Below are 17,394 nucleotides of genomic sequence, written 5' to 3' on the forward strand. Positions count from 1 at the left end.
TGAGGCAAAGTCAGAGGGTGTGTGTGTGTGTGTGTGAGTGAGAACCAGAAAGTGTGATGGCACGAACGGTGAAGTCGAACCTGCCGCTACATGTCTCAGATCACATCACAAATTCACCAGTATTTGCACAGATGAACTGCTCTCTTCTAACGGCTATTGTTGTTGAGTCATAGTCTGTTAGTATACAGTCATATCTGACTAAAACACTGGGTCATTCAGGTTGGCCTTCAAGGAACAGGGGTTGATGGAAAAGATGAGATTGTCAGGTTGATGATGCATTTAAAAACAGTAATACATCTGCATACCTGCAAACTAGTCACTTTCCGGTGAAATTTGCCATTTTGAATCAACATGAGTCGAAAATGGGAGAGCACAGACTTCTCTCCAGGTGTCGCGATCTTTCTTGGCGATCTGTGGCTTGACAGATCATGAAGAAGATCGAACATGAACCGACTATTACTTACGCTTTACTGGATAAAACATGAATGAACATCCGAAGGTATGTTGAAAGATACAGTACAACCAAAAACTATAGAATAACACAAGATGCGTCACTCGTACTGTTTTGAGTGGGAGAAAGTGCAACGTGCAATATGGCAGAATAAGTCCCGCCTTCTAAATTAGGAGCCAATCACAGATTGGTAAAGTAAGTGCGTCACTGCAGCTGCTGTTAGAAGCTCTGGTTCCTATAGAAACAGTCAGACCACCATTTAGGACTGCGCATGAGCATAGCTTGATCCAGCCTGAAAAATACAGTTTTTGTCATGAATTGAGCATTTAGAAACAAAATTTATGAGACAGTTGTCAGATTTCATTGGTGATTTCAAATATGATATTTAATCAAAAGCTTGGCAAATGGCTTTGGATAATTTGATGTTACCCCATTCAAAGAGATAGGAGCTGTACAAAGATGGCCGCCGAGTAAAATGACTTGTCTTAAAGGGACTTTGGTACAACTGACCGAAATCCATATCATCCACTGCAGAAAGGCGTCAATAAAACAGCTCGTAAAAATGTCACATTTACCTCAAAAAAGCCATTAAATGTCCAAAAACTCATTAGTCAGCTACAAAATTTATCTTAGAAGGGAGCATTTCAGCTAAATATGCTCTATAGGCTAGCTAGCCTATTGCGTATTCAACATGTTCTTCAATATTGAATATAAACAAAGACTATAGATATAGAAATACGGTTCACTCCTATTATGAATGGAACTGCAACGCGCACTATGGCTTCCCGCCTTCAAACGCGCCAATCGCTAATTGATAAAGTCATTGCGTCACTGCAGTTGCAGTTAGAAGCTCCAGTTCCCATAGAAACCTGAGAATCGCGCCTAGGACCGCACATGCGCATTGGCTAGTCTACTCTGAAAAATAAGCCTTTTTAACGCTATTTGAGCATAAGAATCAACATTTATGGGACAGTTCATGTCAGATTTTGTTGCTGATTTAAAATATGTTATTTAATTGTGAGTTTGCCGAGCAGTTTTTGATATTTCGGGATTACCCCATTCAGACTTGGTCATGGATGCCCGAAATAGCTGCCTGGAGGCGTTGCAAAAATGGCCGCCGAGTAAACATAGGTAACGTACTTTGATATAAATCCGTTTTATGACAGCCACCATTTAAATATTTAGGCCTATATAAAAACTAGTAGAAACGTGATTATGTCATTACAAATGTATTATAACGTTATTATAAAAACTTGTGTAATGTAGGCCTAAGTAGCTTACAAATTAATTAATTTTAACCTTTAATTATAATAATGTACCAACTGTGGTTCCTTGTATAGTTGTATAGTACAGCATTAGTTGAGAGATAATTGTTTTCTTTGAGGAAATTTGCCATGTACTACCTGATAAGCCCCAAATTAATCAATATTGAAGTTAATCAAATCACAAGCTTCTGAATCAAAATCAAATCCAATTGTGAAATTGTGTCAATGCCCAGCGCTAGTGTCAATATTTTTTTATTTTTTACGTGACGCAAATGTTGTTTTCCATAGATTTTCTTGTCAGAGTGCACCAGAATGCACTTCTGAATTTGTTTACATGTTAAAATCACAGAAATTTTCTCCTGGGCACCCAAACAAGTCACTTTTTTCACCTCTGTTGAGTTTGCAGGTATACATCTGGAGAGAGAAAGACAAAGCCGGAAGGAGTTCTGGGATTGAAACTGATGGGAGTCTGAGGATTTTGAGAAAACAAGGGGGAGCAGAGTCATCTTAACAGCTCTTTTCTTTTGTAATGGGACAAAACCTTCACGCCGGTATCTCTGGCCCCTCTAATGAGAGGGACGCTCTATGATCCCTATAGCTCATTAACAAGCAACCTTTTTAATGAGCTTTCAGCCTGGGCTGGGGGAGGTTGGATTGAAGGGACCATATGTAGCTCTCACCCATCTCCAATTATCGCTGTTTCGGAGAATGAGAGAAAGATAGCGAAGCGTAAGGGAGGGCTCTAAAACGTCATTTACAACTGGTAATTCAGCAAAAAATTCCTGATTCTCCGAATCACAGGTGATCGCCCTGGGACTTGCATCGCTTCTCCTCTATCAAAACCTTATACACCCACCTCAGCCACGCACCATTTGGTGGCCGCACGGCCCCAATTACATAATGTAACACGAGCTTCTGCAAGTTAAGATGGCCTCTGGCAGATGAAAACATTCCCAGGTGCCCTTTGTCTCTTTCGGGCCGCCTCTATGCACCTTTTCTCAAACACGTCGCCCTTCTGAGCTTGGACTGGCCTGTGTTTATCTTCACTGACCAATCACAACATCAGGGTGTGGTGATGGGTAACTGACCGTTCACACCTGCAGGTGCACATGGACTTTGAGATGTGTTTTGAGTTCAAGCAAAGACCACAATAATCAGCACTGTTTCCGGGTAAGAAGGGAAAGTGTGGTTTTGGGGTCTCATGAAACCTGCATGTTTTCTCTGGGTGGGAGTTGTCTGAATTCATTTAAATGTAAACATGTTCATTATACATGTCTTCACAATGCTCTCAAGACTTTATAGGAGATACTGACAGAAATCAGGCCAAGGACCCCTTTGGATAGAGAGAGACAGAGAAGGGACGCCTTTTTATACTGTAATAAAGCAGATCTTAACACACACATAGTGCCATATTTTCATGTTTACATATTGTGTTATGATGTTTAAATTGGATATGAATTAATATAATATTGTAATAAAATAATATTGATTAATCACCTGTATTATTAGGGTTTAAATTTATTTTATTTTATTTTATTAAATTATTATAATTTTTTATCATGTTTTGTTATTTATAAAACATGTTTTTGGATTTGTGTTATGATGAGGATTACATTGCATAAGCATAAAAATACTACTTTTTATTCATTCATTTATTACCTGTAACGATTAGGGTAAGGGTATTTTTATTTCATTATTATTTTATTTTATCATTTATTATATAATTTTCCATTTATTTGCATTATAATTTACAAATGTTTTACATTTATGATGCTTAAACCATATTTTTATATGTATTGATTTCACTTGGATAATCACCTGGATCAATTAGAATAAGGGTACATTTAATTTTTTTTTATTTCTAATAGATTTTTTTATATATTTTATTATTTATAGATAATATAATTTATAAAAATAATAATTTGTATACATATTGATTCATCAATCATCACCTGTATTTATTAGGGTAAGAGTACCTTTATTTTTTAATTTATCAAATATTGTATTATATTAATTTATTTTATTTAATCATATTTTTTATATTATATAATTTTATAATTACAATAATATAATAATTGTCTTATGATGAATAAACTACAGTGTTAGTATATGGGTACATTTATTTTTTTTAAATTTCTAATTGTATTTTTTATATATTTTATTATTTATAGATAATTTTACATTTGTGTTATGATGATTAAACTGCATAACAATAATAATTTGCATTAGAGTACATATATTTTTACATTTATAAGGGATGCTATTATATTTATTTTAATTTATCATATTTTTTATTTATATTTTTTAATAATAATTATATTATAATTATAATAATTGTGTTATGATGATTAAACTGCAGTATTAGGGTAAGGGTACATTTCAAATATTTATTATTTAATTTTTCATATTTAAAAATTATTATTTACTAAAGTTTTAATGTATAAATACAATGTAGGAGAAACGATATTTAGCTGAATTTTTAAACCTCAGTTGTATTTTTAGCACTTACTGTATTTTTTTTTTTCTTTTCACAAATTTTTATTTCAGATCAAACCGTGATTTGCAGGCCCTCATGCAGTAACACAGCAATCTCTCTAGAGGTCATGGACTTCTGCTCTAACTGCTGCTGTTTCCGCCTGAAATCACTTTCTTTATAGCAAGATCAAAAGATGCCAAACCAGTTCTCATGAAACCCAATGTGAATGGTAAGACGGTTGGTGATTGGCAGACTGGTAGATTTAGGGATAGTAAATCATATCAAATACACATCAGTATGCTATTAAATAGCTGCATATCACTGCATTATTAGGAGGATTGTGCATCCACGGCACTTTATGTGGATGAATGACGGAGGTCTACTGCTGGACAAGCTTAATAGAGATAGTATATATGCAATTATGGTATAGAGACCTATTATTTTATGTTTTAAAAACCTGTTAATTACATTTTATGAAGAAGTGCCACTAAATTCCTTGTCTTCCCACAGGACCATTTCTGGTGTGACAGCATTAGTGAGATGGAGGGAATAAGCAAAGGAAGGTTGTGTGAATGGGATAAACCACAGAAAAGCTCTCAAGTGTTTCTTTATCCTTGCTCCCAAACCTGCATCCAATATCATCCTCCTCCTCCTCATTGTGGTAACGTCCCTCCTTTCCTCCACAAGGACCACAGAGAGAAACCTGAACCCTAAAATTACCCCCCCCTGCCGCAGCGATGTTTTTGTGGCCTTGCGTGGGAGAGGAAGACAACAGTCCAGCTGTCCACAAATAGTCTGTGCTGGATGAACGAGTTACAGTGTCGTGGAGGGAGCAGCCACAAATATGGGTTTAAACATGACCCATCTCACCACAAAAAACAAGGTGATAATCCTGTTACGGCTGATGCTCAGAACTCACATTCCCAGCGGCTGTGGTGGAAGTGGTTTGGCATGGTATATTTTCCAAATTCAATGATCGATGATTTTTCTCCAAAAACCAATTCATGCACCAATATGGAGCCGCTACATGGTGGTGAGGGGGAAAAAATGAGAAAAACATTTGCGTTCCCCCAATGACCTTTGCGTTCACTTGCAAAATTTTGGCATTCCCCCGAGAAACTTTGTACGGAGGCTCTATAGGGACATGGTGAAGGAAAGAAATATGAGATGGGGGAAAAATTTTCATCAATTCTTTTCCTTTGAAAATCTTTTGCGTTTCGCCTAAAAACTTTGCGTTCACTCACAAAGAGTTTAAAAGGTTACATTGTTTAAATCGCAAATGTATTTGCATCTGTGAGCCCATGGGCGTGCTGGTCTGAAAACGAGGTATATTCAGGTGCATTGTTGGCGCGTTGCTGTTTTGAGGAAACTGAAAACGACTGCGCCAATGGCGCAATATTTGTTTGTTATTTAAAGGGCGCGTTAGTAATATGTGCCTATATATGCCGGTGCACAACATGTACACTCTGCTTGTTACACACACAGGGACACGAAGCAGCACACAAACATGTCACATATTAAAAATAAAAGGATTACAATGTAATCTTTATTGTGTGCATAAAGATAAAAATGCTTTGGTGGAATCCGGCTTGTCCCGTAGATGGTAGATTCCTTGCTAGAGAAGCGTTCAGTTTTCTGCTTGCAAATTCCGCCATGTAAATAGCGAATTCGCCATGGCACGAGCGCAACTGACTTTTAAAGGGAATGGGAGACGAGACTCTGATTGGTTTATTGCACGTTATGCCCAAAACACACCCATGACTCATTAAGAGAACCTTTTAGACCATGCACCAGGCACGCAGACCATTTTTCCCGTCCTTAAACCAGCAAAAGTGGATTCAGACACGCCCTTAGTGCACCTGCGCCATGCACTTTAAACTATGCACTTAAAATAGGGCCCATCTCCAATTTTTTTTCATCCATATTTCCCTTTAGGGGCTCCGTACTGCGAAAAGTTTCTTGCAGAATATCTCGGCAGAAAGCAAAACATTTGCGCAAGAGAACGGCAAAGCATGGACATATAATTTTTTCTCCCATCTCATATTTTTTCCATCACCATGTCCCTCTAGGGTATGGTATATTTTCAGAGGAGAAGTTTTTGTTGGAAAACATAACTTAAAAAGAGCAAACCTGGTGAAATGCACCATTTTTGAATCTGAACATGACAGAATCGTAATCTTTGGGTGAACTATCCTTTTAAACCAGTAATTGATTGATTGAATATATGATTTAAATTCATTTATATTACATTTTCTGCAGCCATTACTTCAGTCTTCAATATAGAAACTTCAAAAGCACGGCATTTATTTGACAGAAATCTTTAGTAACATTATTAATGTCTTTAATGTCACTTATGATCAATTTATTGCATCCTTGCTAAATACTTTGCTTTTAAAAGGTAAATGAGCTTATTTCCACCACTGAATTAAAAAAAAAAGAAGATTGAGACTTTTAATCTCACAATTTAACCTCAATTTTTATTGCAGGTTATAAAGTCAGAATTGTGAGATATAAACTGGCAATTGTGAGGGGGAAAAAGTCAGAATTGTAAGATTAAAAGTTACAATCATCTTTTAAATTTTTTAAATTTTTTTTATTCAGTGGTGGAAACAAGCTGTGATAAATTTAGAAATTGAATATATATAGAAACTGTGGTAAGACTTTGCATAGTTCTAGCCTTGGCACAAATGTGGCCACAAATAAGGTCAAATTATGTGAAAGGAAATCCATGCAACACCTCTGCTTTCTCTCTCACACACACACAAGAGTTGTATGCCACTCCTTAATAACCTCCCAAACAAACTGCATGTGATACTGACAAGAAAAAAAAAAAAATCACACAGCACCTGGTGACCTTTACTCTCACACAATGAGCAAGATACCGGTCAAAACAGCCGCCTGACGCTGGACAGACCGACTGGTTAAACTAGACTTTACTCCAAAGCAGAGCTCGCAGGTCTCATTGTCATGTTCACAATGCTGTGACCTGCCCTGAGGGATCAACCTATACTTACACAAGTTAACTGACTTGTCCTTCGCCCCCCAGAAAATTACACCTTTTTTGGTTTCTTGCACAGAAAGAAGGAGCGTCTACCAAAAGGGTAGACTGGGAAAAGAAGGAAATGAGAATTAATGTAAAGTGTTTCTACTTATTCATTTGAATGCATTGCGTGCCTGAATAGCATTTGGACACCAGTTCTTTCTACATGTATGTGTTTAAATAGAGAGAGAGAGTAATAGGGAGACACAAATATAAAGAGTTAGAGATGGTTACATAGAATAAATACTGATAGTAAGCGACGTATTGAGGCAGGATAGTTAAATAGCAAGATATAGAGTTATTGTCTTTCTGTTCTTGACCTCTTGACCTTTTTTCATCCCATTCTAATGCATCCTTACATCGGGCAACACTGCGGTGCCTGGGAACCGACTGGTGTTAATTGATGCCTGTGAGCAGATAGACTCTGGGTTTGGGTCGTGGGAGCAGTAGGGGTCGTGGACGTGCCGGGAGAGTAATAATGTTCTGGGCGGGTCAGCAACCTTTGTCGTTACGACATAATCCTCTCTAACTGAAAGACCATATGTAGCTCACAGAACATATAAGCATCAATAACACGAGTTAATGGTGAGCGCTTGTTCTCATCCGTCTCATTATGAGCAGTGTTTATTTAGCCCCTGTAAGCTCATCTGAATGTCTTTAGCAAGGCGCGAGCGGCCAGTGAAAGAAAGGCAAAGTAATGTTTCGAGGTCAGGTGATTTGATTGGTACAAATGGAATTATTTCCATTATGTTTACCTTCAAATTAACCTATTTAATATCACTGCTTACTTTTGTGACCAAACCTTAGTTAGAGGTTCCACTTCATATTGTGTCTTTATGTCTTTACTGAATTAATATCATTTGATACAATGCATATATTTTGTACATATGTGTTTTTAAAAACCTACATGTAATTACAGCTGTAATTAATTTCTGTATTTAAATCTATAATTTCACTGTTCTCCTTCCCTTACCCCTTAACCCACCCTTAAACCCGTACACCAAACCTGACCTAACCTTATCCGTATCCCACGTCCTATAAAAATAAATGTAATTGTTACCAATTATCTCACAATTCTGTTTTTTTACAGCAATTGCTGGTTTACATCTCACAATTATGATTTATTTTTCTCTGAATTTACTATAAACAATTACAAGTTATAAAGTCGGGATTGCGAGATGTTAACTCGCAATTGTGAGAAAAAAAGTTGTAATTATTTATTATTATTATTTATTTATTTATTTTGTAGTGGAAACTATGGAAGCTTGTTTCAGCCACTGAATAAAAACAGTAAAAAGGTAATTGCAACTTTTTTTCTCACAATTCTGACTTTTTTTCATAATTGTGAGTTTATATCTCACAATTCTGACTGCTGTTCTCAGAATTGTGAGATATAAACTCGCAATTGCAAGAAAATAGTCAGAATTGTGAAATAAATCAACTGCGTGAAAAAAATCAGGATTGCAAGAAAAAAGTCAGAATTGCAAGAAAAAAGTCAGAATTGCGAGATATAAACACAATTGCAAGAAAAAAGTCAGAATTGCAAGAAAAAAGTCAGAATTGCGACATATAAACACAATTGCGAGATAAAAGTCAGAATTGCAAGAAAAATGTCAGAATTGTGAGATAAACACAATTGCAAGAAAAATGTCAGAATTGCGAGATATAAACACAATTGCGAGATAAAAGTCAGAATTGCAAGAAAAAGTCAGAATTGCAAGAAAAAAGTCAGAATTGCGAGATATAAACACAATTGCGAGAAAAAAAATCAGAATTGCAAGAAAAATATCAGAAGTGCAAGATATAAACAATTGCGAAAAAAAGTCAGAATTGCAAGATATAAACACAACTGCGAGATAAAAGTCACAATTGCAAGAAAAAGTCAGAATTGCAAGAAAAAAAGGCAGAATTGCAAGAAAAAGTCAGAATTGCGAGATATAAACAATTGCGAGATAAAAGTCAGAATTGCAAGAAAAAGTCAGAATTGCGAGATATAAACACAATTGCTAGGAAAAAAAACAGAATTGCAAGAAAAAGTCAGAATTGCGAGATATAAACACAATTGCTAGGAAAAAAAACAGAATTGCAAGAAAAAGTCAGAATTGCGAGATATAAACACAATTGCGAGGAAAAAAAACAGAATTGCAAGAAAAAGTCAGAATTGCGATATTTAAAACACAATTGCGAGGAAAAAAAACAGAATTGCAAGAAAAATGTCAGAAATGCGATATATAAACACAATTGCGAGAAAAAAGTCAGAATTGCAAGATATAAACACAATTGTGAGATAAAAGTCAGAATTGCAAGAAAAAAGTCAGAATTGCGAGAAAAAGTCAGAATTGCAAGAAAAAAGTCAGAATTGCGAGATATAAACACAATTGTGAGATAAAAGTCAGAATTGCAAGAAAAAAGTCAGAATTGCGAGAAAAAGTCAGAATTGCAAGAAAAAAGTCAGAATTGCGAGATATAAACACAATTGTGAGATAAAAGTCAGAATTGCAAGAAAAAGTCAGAATTGCAAGAAAAAGTCAGAACTGCAAAAAAAGTCAGATATGTGAGAATAAAATCAGAATTGCAAGAAAAAAAGTCAGAATTGTGAGATATAAACACAATTGCGAGAAAAAAGTCAGAATTGCGAGAAAAAAGTCGGATATGTGAGAAAAAAAGTCAGAATTGAGAGGGAAAAAAAGTCGCAATTATCTTTTACATTTTTTATTCTGTGGACGAAAGAAGTTTTCATAGTATTGCAATACAACAAATGTTTTTTGACGGTAATGGGTTTCATATTAGGCCTACTTGTGACCGAGCAGGTCAGTTTCTAAAATATGTCATTCCACAATCCTGTGTGGTTTGATGGTTGTAAGAACATAAAATGAATACATAAAATGAATGAGCTTTTATTAATTGTATTAAATTCATGACTTCATTTTATTATCTAGAAATAAGCATTGTTATCATTAAATATTTTCTTAGTTATCTCTAAGGCTCACTTGACTGACTGGACAGCGAGGCATTTGCCTTTGGTTTCAGACAATGTCACTGTCTGTCAAAACTCGTTAGGGAAGTATCATAAAACTTCATAATAGGCACAAAGGTTATAGATTGTAAAACAATTTAAACATTAAATGAAACAAAAAAAGTAAAAAAAAAAATTAATATTATTATTTATTGAATTATCACTTCCTTTAAAAATAAATTTATTGTTAGCCACTTTCTATTGGATCTTATGCAATAAGCAATGACTATTTAAAAATACATTTTTAGTTTTATTAGGCTATTACAACAGCTGGGAAGAAATTGAGAACGTGTGAATTGAGAACTGAGAACCTAAGGTAGTGACATCGCAGTGCCATCTAGTGGTGAATGTGTTATTTCACACACAGGGATGTTGATTTTGTTCAAATAAAATTCCCAGGTGTATAAATAGAATAAAATATTTTTTAAAGGACGTTAAAGATTCGGCGACACCTATATTTTAATTGTTTTTGCCCCAAAATATCCCTCAATGGCTTGCAATGTTGGTATCAAAGCGAATAACGGACATTTGAATTGAATATTAACATGACTAATTTAGATGGAATAGCAGCACAGGAAGCCAAAGTAGTCTGACATTATCATATACGTCTCAAGTTTCTACGCCTCCCGGGCCAGTAAACATGAGAGGGTGGGAATTAAGTGGGATGTGCTGCTCCAAACTTTTCTGAGGCAAAGCTTAGAAACTTCAGCACAGGCTGTGACAGAACTGACGCATCTGATCCTCTCTGCTGATCTGAAGACATGTCTGAGTTAGGCTCCATCGACAATCCTGTGAAGTTCAAGGATCAAGACTACGACTCCCTTCTGCAGAAGTGTCTCAAATCTGCACTTCTGTTCTCAGACACGGTGTTTGCAGCGAACCAAAGCTCCCTCGGTATTCCTGTGGATCCTGATCCTAAAAAGGCTGTAAAGTGGCTGCGCCCGAAGGTACCTTTAAAGCTGACTACTATGAAAATAGTCTTTTTTATCATCAGATCAGCATAACGTAGTCTCAAATGGGTTTTATTGATTTTCCAAAGACAATGTTATAGGTTCAGATTGTGTCTATGGCGTGAATTTACTGCAGATTGATTTAATTTGTAACAGTATAACATTTAATTAAGTCATTACTGACAATATTTAACAGTACGTTGCTATTTAATTGAGACACTTCAGAAAGTGAAGTAGAAAACAGGAGGAATTTTCACTGATAACAAGCTAAAGCCCACAGAACTTTATGAGGTCATTAAAGGTGATGTTGCACCTCGAGGGAAAATTCAGTTTACACTGTTAAAACAGCCACTAAATCAAGCCACTGAAATTACAAACTTTAATTACTGCCTTAAATGTTTAAGGTAAAATCAGTGTTACAACCTGGAACCTGGTTAAAGAAATATATGACAGCACATAGAATCAATAGAAAAGTTAAATGGATGAAAACAAATATATATATATATATATATATATATATATATATATATATATATATATATATATATATATAGAAAACAACATTGCTTCATTGTACAACATGTGGTTAAGGTGGAAAAAAAATCACTTTTGTCAACTCCATCAGGTTTTGTGTCTGATGGTTGACAAGTGCTCTGAAAAAGTCTATATAATGTGATTTAGTATGTTTTTTGCATATGGGGAATTCTCTTCATATATGGGTCAATGACGTGACGGGTCATTTTTTTGTCCATGATATGACATATGACATCCAAAGTATAAGGTAGTACAACTAGATCTCTTTTATCGAATCCAAAAGTTTTTGATTATACATACAAATGTATTTTAAAGATTTTGAAGTGTCAAAATGTCATTCGGTTTAACCATCCAAAGGCCAATACAGTCACTTAATTTGTGAATAAAATATCTTAAAATGTAATAAATGTATATATTATTTATTTAAGCATGATTTTATAACATCATTTATCAACATAGTGCAAAATGGTATTATAATTATGTGTAGAAGTCCTTGCTTTTATTATGAGAAAAATGTTCAGAAAAATTAATTTCATTGATGTCATTCGGAGTAACCAATATAAAGGGACCATTTTGGATCAAGTCATGCCATCAATATCATGTGACAGGATGTGACATCATTCAGACACCTGCAGAGGACCACATGGTTGTAAAGCAAATTAACGAACTCTCTTTTAACTATTTGAAAAAATCATGTTTTCACTTGCTCGTACGCATGTCCCGAAACATCCGGTCATTTGGTACAACTGCTATAAAACATGGAAAATGTTGTAATATTTAAAAAACTTGTACTAAATATAAAATGTTTGATTGTACTTTTGCTAGCTAGATATCAGCCTGTTAGCATTTTTTTTTTTATATATATATATATATATATATATATATATATATATATATATATATATATATATATCTCGTCATTCGGTATAACCAAAATTTTGGTTAAACTGAATTACTTTTTTGGTGGCAAATTTTGTCCATCTTGTAAAAAATGACAAAAGCAGTGTTAATTGATTATAAAAAACACATAATCTCATTGTTAACACTTAATAAAACTTCAAAATTAATCATATCTCCATTATGTTTATTTTTACACTTTTAAAAACCTTATTCGTAAATGACCCATATATATATATATATATATATATATATATATATATATATATATATATATATATATATATATATATATATATATATATATATAAAAATGGGGAATTTCTTAAGTTGTTTTATAATTAATTTAAAAATACTTAAAGAGTGCATTGAGAAGAGGGATAGTCTACCAAAGACAACAACAACAACAAAACTCATAAAATCATTTACTCCCCCTCATGTCATTTCAAACCTGTATGCATTACTTTCTTCTGTTGAACACCAAAGCGTTTTGGTTCCCATTGACTTCTATTCTATTTTTGTCCATACAATGGGAGTCCACAGAGGAAAGAAAGTCATACAGGTTTGGTACAACATGAGGGTGAGTAAATGATGGCAGAATTTTCATGTTGGTGTTGACTATGTCTTTAAGACAGTCCGACAGACCCTGAACCTGAAAAGTTCTCCTACGCATGCATGTGTTTTCAGATGTCCTGATCAGCCCATTGCATGTACTTGCAAATTGTTTTTGGCTCACACCCATCTCTTCTACCCCACCTCTCCCCCTCTTTAGGAAATCACAAGTAATGCTGTCTTTGTCGAGGGCACCATGGGCACCACCGATATCTGCCAGGGCCAGCTGGGTAAGTGCATGCTCGTGTTAGCACACGGTTGTTCATATTTTATACCAGGATAATGGGATAACGCCTTTCTGCACCTCTCAGAAACCAAATCACCCGAAAGCGCCCTCAAGGCATGAGTGCTATCAGAGAAATATCCGTCTTTGGCAACGCTCCCACTCTTCCTCTCCTTATCATGCAGATGCCCTCCCCCCATCTTCTTCCACCCAGATCTTCCTCATCATGCTTAATGTACTATCCCCATTCTGCCCTTGTAGCCGCGAGACACTGCACAGATCTCAGAGCCTCCTGCTGAGAGATGCAACACGGAGCCGCCGCAGGCAACTCACATCAAAAACACGACAAATGTACTAGAGACAGGGAGGGATGAAAGCAGAGGGAAGAAGGAGGGAGCGAGAGGTTGGATTGGCATCATCTGTACCTCCCCCCCATCTCCACCCACCTAAAGAATAACAATTATTGTGCTCAGCGGGTATTGTTTTATTGTTTTGCCTCTCTTCCTCTCCACATATGGCGTTGATTTGGTGTTGATGGAAAGTGTTTTTGTTGACGTACAATGTTCAATGTTTACATGCTCAGCTTTATTCTACAGTTTAGTGTTTCCCAACCTTTTTTGTTTTACGTATCCCAAAAGATCCATCAGAAAGGGTTAAGTACCTCTTTATCAACACCAAACCAAAAATGTGTGCCTTTTAAACTCAACAAAGTATACAGTGAAATCATAATTTACATTAATAAGTAAATAAGAAATGAAATGTCCTCCTGTCCACATAGTAGTTTTTGCTGAACGAGTTCAGTGTTTCATTTATCATACATTTTGATGCATGTAATACAGCAAATTTTCAAGTATCCTCTAGAATTTAATAACCCTTAAAAGGACAGAATGATCTCATGAAACTACTTTATTGCTATTTTTTTTAATCATTTTTTTCATTCATTTAGTTTTTATTTCACATGAAAATAACATGTAAAAGACATTTTAATGTTTACATTTCTGGTAGATGCTTTTATGCAAACAAAATTACATTTCAAGGTGGAATTTTACAGCATTTTTCTGAGAAATTAGGCCCACTCACTTAGCCATTTTTTACACATTAAACTGTAAATTACCGCATATTTCTTGGATTGACTTCTGGTAAAAGTACACCAGATCTGCTGTTCACACAAATAAGGGCTTGAATTATTTTAGCGTTAAGATGTTATTCACACCAAAATACCAGTAAATTCTGTGTTGTCAATAATTAGAAATTACTTTTGGATGCTACGCTGTTTTGTTTTTCTGAAATGAGGCAGCCTCGAAGACGTATGTGGCCAACAAATGCGATCTCTGGAGGTTTTACTTTTTTCTTTTTACTTCAAGTGGTAGGCGAAGGTGCTAATCAAAAAGAATGCGTTTTTATCATTTAAAAACGTGAAACGCAACACGATATTATCAAACTGCAGAGCAACATTGATGAATGGGAAAAGGATGCAAGATACGACCAACAAGACGTCCGTTTAGTGCATCTTTACTTAGTAGAATTAAAAAGTAGTGTAGTGGAAAACAAACACTTTTTTTTTTTACGTAACTTCAATGTAAACATGCACTAGATGGACATGTTTTACCACTGCTCTCGTGTCTCCTGCATGACGCAGCATCCTAAAAATGTGAATTGAAAGAGTTAAAGGTGCCGTAGAACGCATTTTCAAAAGATGTAATATAAGTCTAAGGTGTCCCCTGAATGTGTCTGTGAAGTTTCAGCTCAAAATACCCCATAGATTTTTTTTAAATTCATTTTTTTAACGGCCTATTTTGGGGCATCATTAAATATGCACCGATTCAGGCTGCGCGGCCTCTTTAAATTCTCGTGCTCCCCGCCCCCGAGCTCGCGACTGCCTTAAACAGCATAAACAAAGTTCACACAGCTAAAATAACCCTCAAAATGGATCTTTACAAAGTGTTCATCATGCAGCATGTCTAATTGCGTAAGTATGGTATTTATTTGGATGTTTACATTTGATTCTGAATAAGTTTGATAGTATGCTTCGTGGCTAAAGCTAACATTACACACTGTTGGAGAGATTTATAAAGAATGAAGTTGTGTTTATGAATTATACAGACTTGCAAGTGTTTTAAAAAATGAAAATAACGACAGTCTTGTCTCCATGAATACAGTAAGAAACGATGGTAACTTTAACCACATTTAACAGTACATTAGCATTTACATTTAGAAAGACAATTTACAAATATCACTAAAAATATCATGGATCATGTCAGTTATTATTGCTCCATCTGCCATTTTTCGCTATTGTTATTGCTTGCTTACCTAGTCTGATGATTCAGCTGTGCACAGATCCAGATGTTAATACTGGCTGCCCTTGTCTAATGCCTTGAACATGGGCTGGCATATGCAAATATTGGGGTCTTACATATTAATGATCCCGACTGTTACGTAACAGTTGGTGTTATGTTGAGATTCGCCTGTTCTTCTGAGGTGTTTTAAACAAATGAGATTTATATAAGAAGGAGGAAACAATGGAGTTTAAGACTCACTGTATGTCACTTCCATGTACTGAACTCTTGTTATTCAACTATGCCAAGGTAAATTCAATTTCAATTCTAGGGCACCTTTAATTGTCTTGCTGGCAATGCATGCCTCACTGAGCCATCGGCATCATAACTTGTGTTCCGAAGACGTAGCCTATGTATTCGGACATACTACTCTTTTGGCATACTTAGATTCCACTGCCTTGCATTTCTTGTTTTCACAAAGGTCCTGTTCACACATAATTTACCAGTAAAGGGTTTCTTCTCTTTTGGTATCCCCCTGGAAACAGTATCATTTAAGGGATACTTACCATTGTCAAAGCAACATCTGGCTGCAATTTATTGCGAAACTCAACATTTCTGAGTTCTCTTGCATGCATGCAAACACAGAACTGTGGGCATCTTGTGTCAAAGCAGGCGGATCTGTGCTTAAATCACTCAGGATTTGGATGCCCTCTCTAAATAATATATGAACATCGCAACAGATCACTAGAATAACAAACGCATGTAAATAATCTAATTTGAATGGAAATAATGCCTTATTCTTAGCACTTCAAGCAGAAATTTTAATTATTTGTTTTCAAGTGACTTTTCACATCAACATATCCAGCGGTCCAAGATTAATTGGGCGTCCTCCATTGTAGAGCTCTGTTTGGTGTCATTCCTATGGGAGCTGGTGTGTTAAGTATGTTTTTTATGAAGTGTGCTGTTTCCCCCACATGGAGCAAACGGACAGCTGTTACCTGTTACAGAGGAATGTCTCTGTGTGAGACAGACAGCATGTCTCCTGCTTCTTCAAAGCGTTGGTGGAAGAACATAAATTTTGTCAGAATTGTGTAACGTCGTATCCTTCTACAGGTAACTGCTGGCTGCTGGCGGCCCTGTCCTGTCTCACCATGCACCCGACTCTGTTTGTCAAAGTGGTTCCATCTGGACAAAGCCTGAGTGAATCCTACGCCGGCATCTTCCGTTTCAGGGTAAGGGGGAGCAGGAAACCCACAATAAAAATGACAATTATGAGACACTCACAAATTTATGAGATTATTCTTTAGAAATCATGTTTTTCTTCCACATTTAGTCTTATATAAAACTAGATCAGTGACTATAAATGAGTGATTGATAGGGAATACATGAAAGAACCCATGAATTTTACATAAAGGGATTCATTTTTTATAGTCCAAGTGGGGGTTTGAGAGAGGGTCGAATCAGGCTTGAATTTATATCTTCGTTTGAACGTCTGCTTATGCATCTAGATTTACTTCTAGCTGGAGAATGGTAATTAGAATCAGTCTTCTTTGACCTTACCAACCCTAACAGCTGAGGTTCATTCCAGAAACGGCTCCCGTCATCTTCCTTTTGTCCCGGTGACATGTACATCTGCATGTCCCTCCCCCTTTAA

The 17,394-nt window shown here is 35.7% G+C and overlaps 1 protein-coding gene across 1 annotated transcript in view; it reads left to right on the forward strand.

The window, feature by feature from the left end:
• Positions 1–11,009: 11,009 nt before the first annotated feature.
• Positions 11,010–17,394, forward strand: part of capn12 (calpain 12) — a 33,351-nt gene continuing 26,966 nt past the window's right edge. The window contains exons 1-3 of the mRNA XM_067389415.1: positions 11,010–11,195; positions 13,402–13,471; positions 16,854–16,972. Coding sequence (XP_067245516.1) covers positions 11,010–11,195; positions 13,402–13,471; positions 16,854–16,972 — 375 coding nt within the window. The remainder of the gene's footprint in view (positions 11,196–13,401; positions 13,472–16,853; positions 16,973–17,394) is intronic.

Source organism: Chanodichthys erythropterus, chromosome 7, assembly GCF_024489055.1.
Source record: "Chanodichthys erythropterus isolate Z2021 chromosome 7, ASM2448905v1, whole genome shotgun sequence".
In the NCBI taxonomy this organism is placed as follows: Eukaryota; Metazoa; Chordata; class Actinopteri; order Cypriniformes; family Xenocyprididae; genus Chanodichthys; species Chanodichthys erythropterus.